At 38.5% G+C, this 1,762-nt stretch overlaps 1 protein-coding gene across 3 annotated transcripts in view; it reads right to left on the bottom strand.

The window, feature by feature from the left end:
* Nucleotides 1–328: 328 nt before the first annotated feature.
* Nucleotides 329–1,762, bottom strand: part of LOC107678543 (poly(rC)-binding protein 3) — a 16,281-nt gene continuing 14,847 nt past the window's right edge. For all 3 annotated transcript variants that reach the window (XM_016473836.1, XM_016473835.1, XM_016473837.1), the window contains one exon: nt 329–944. In XM_016473836.1, the coding sequence (XP_016329322.1) occupies nt 605–944 (340 nt within the window). In that variant the 3' untranslated portion in view covers nt 329–604. The remainder of the gene's footprint in view (nt 945–1,762) is intronic.

The following is a 1,762-nucleotide window of genomic DNA, read 5'->3' as shown; positions in this document are numbered from 1 at the left end:
ATTTTCCTGGTTGTCCCCAACTCTGGCGCCCTGGTACTAGGATGTGCCTTTGTGTCTCTGCAGTATTAATTAAAAATGGTATTTGCAAAAAAATGTATGTTCTGATATAATGTTATATTATTAAAGTAGGTCAAAGTCTGAATAACAACATCAGTATGAGAGGCAGAGCATCACTCTCTTTTAAATGACTTTGTATATTGAACTTGATACAATAACAATGATGACAGCCATTCTAATCAGCACATTAAAGATCACTCCAAGATATATATACACACACAACACTGTGAGCTGCGTAGTACCAATAAATCAAGTTCTTGCTGGCTTTGGCTTTTCTTGAAAAAAACAAAACAGGTTCAGTGTCAGATAAATTTTATGGTGTGAGATGGATATCTCAAACACTTCCGAATGAAACGCTACATAAAATGGAAGACAATATAAGGAGCGATTAATCTTGTCATGCACTCACTATTCCTTGCTTGCGAAATATTGCACAGAAACATTACAAAAATAGGGGGCGGGGGGGGACACTTTCAATCTACTTAATATTCATGAATGACTAATAAACAAATACAACATTACTGATGAGTTTAAAGACCGCGGCCGCTCAGTATGGGGCAAACTTCTGCTGTTCTGATTTTTTGATGCTGGACAAGGTGGGGATCTTTGTGGTGTAGGGTGTGAGGCCAGCCGGGAGGCCTGCGGAGGTGGCTGTGTGCATTGCCAGCAGGGGCACGGTTTTCATGCCAAGCAGGCTGGAAACAGGCAATGCGTAATGGGCGCTGGGGATGGACGAGTGGACGTTAATAGCAGAGGGGGGAGCAGCCAGGACGGCCATGGAAGAGGTGGTGGAGGGGGTGGACTGGGAGAAGCCCAGGCTGAGGTTGATAGGTGTACTGGAAGAGGAGGACGACGCTGCCTGGATGCTCAGTTTAGCCATCTCTAAACTGCAAACAGATGCACTCAAACCAGGAGGGGCGTGAGGACAAGTGTGGGGTTAATAGAGCAGTTACAGATGCACACAAGAGGAGAGAGAGTGACATGGGGGTGAGAGAAATAGAGAAAAGAATAATCAATTTAGGGAATGTTATGTGTTACAAGAAGGAATAATAATAAGGGTTTAACATGCCTGGATGAGAATTAATAAAGGAGTGCCAAATGGGTGAGATGAAACAGACCATATGACTGCTGTCTAATTCCTACGTATTACACCATTACGTAAAACATATTGTGGGAAAGGAATAGTTCATCCAAATGTTTATTCGCTCTCATGACTTTCTTTATTCTGTGTAAGAAGAAATATTTTTAGAATGTACTGGCTGCTCTTAACCAACTTGCACAATATTCCAAAATAGAAATAGATCAAACATAACTCTTAAATCAAATATAGGTTTGATATATATTCAATCATTAATCTTATATTAATGCTTTGGTCATGTAGAACGCCAGAAATAATGATGTCTAACTGATGTAATGCATTGAAAGCCACTGTATTTGTTTTGAAAACTAAAATGGGCAAGAATTAAATGTAAATATGTTTTACATTTTAGTCTATTATTAACAAAGAGCTGTCATATGGCTAGAAAAGACTTTGGGGTCGCTAAGATTTTTTTTTTTAATTTTGAAACAGCGAAAAATGCTCACCCCGGTTGCTTTTATTTGATCACAAACAGTAAAAACAGTAATTTTTTGAAATATTATTTCAACTTAAAATGTTTTCTATTTGAATTTGTTCCTGTTATGCAAAGCTATATATATATATATA

Source organism: Sinocyclocheilus anshuiensis, unplaced genomic scaffold (assembly GCF_001515605.1).
Source record: "Sinocyclocheilus anshuiensis isolate Anshui unplaced genomic scaffold, SAMN03320099.WGS_v1.1 scaffold536, whole genome shotgun sequence".
NCBI lineage: Eukaryota > Metazoa > Chordata > Actinopteri > Cypriniformes > Cyprinidae > Sinocyclocheilus > Sinocyclocheilus anshuiensis.
Note: the sequence above shows the minus strand (reverse complement) of the source record. Positions and strands in the feature narration are given on the sequence as shown.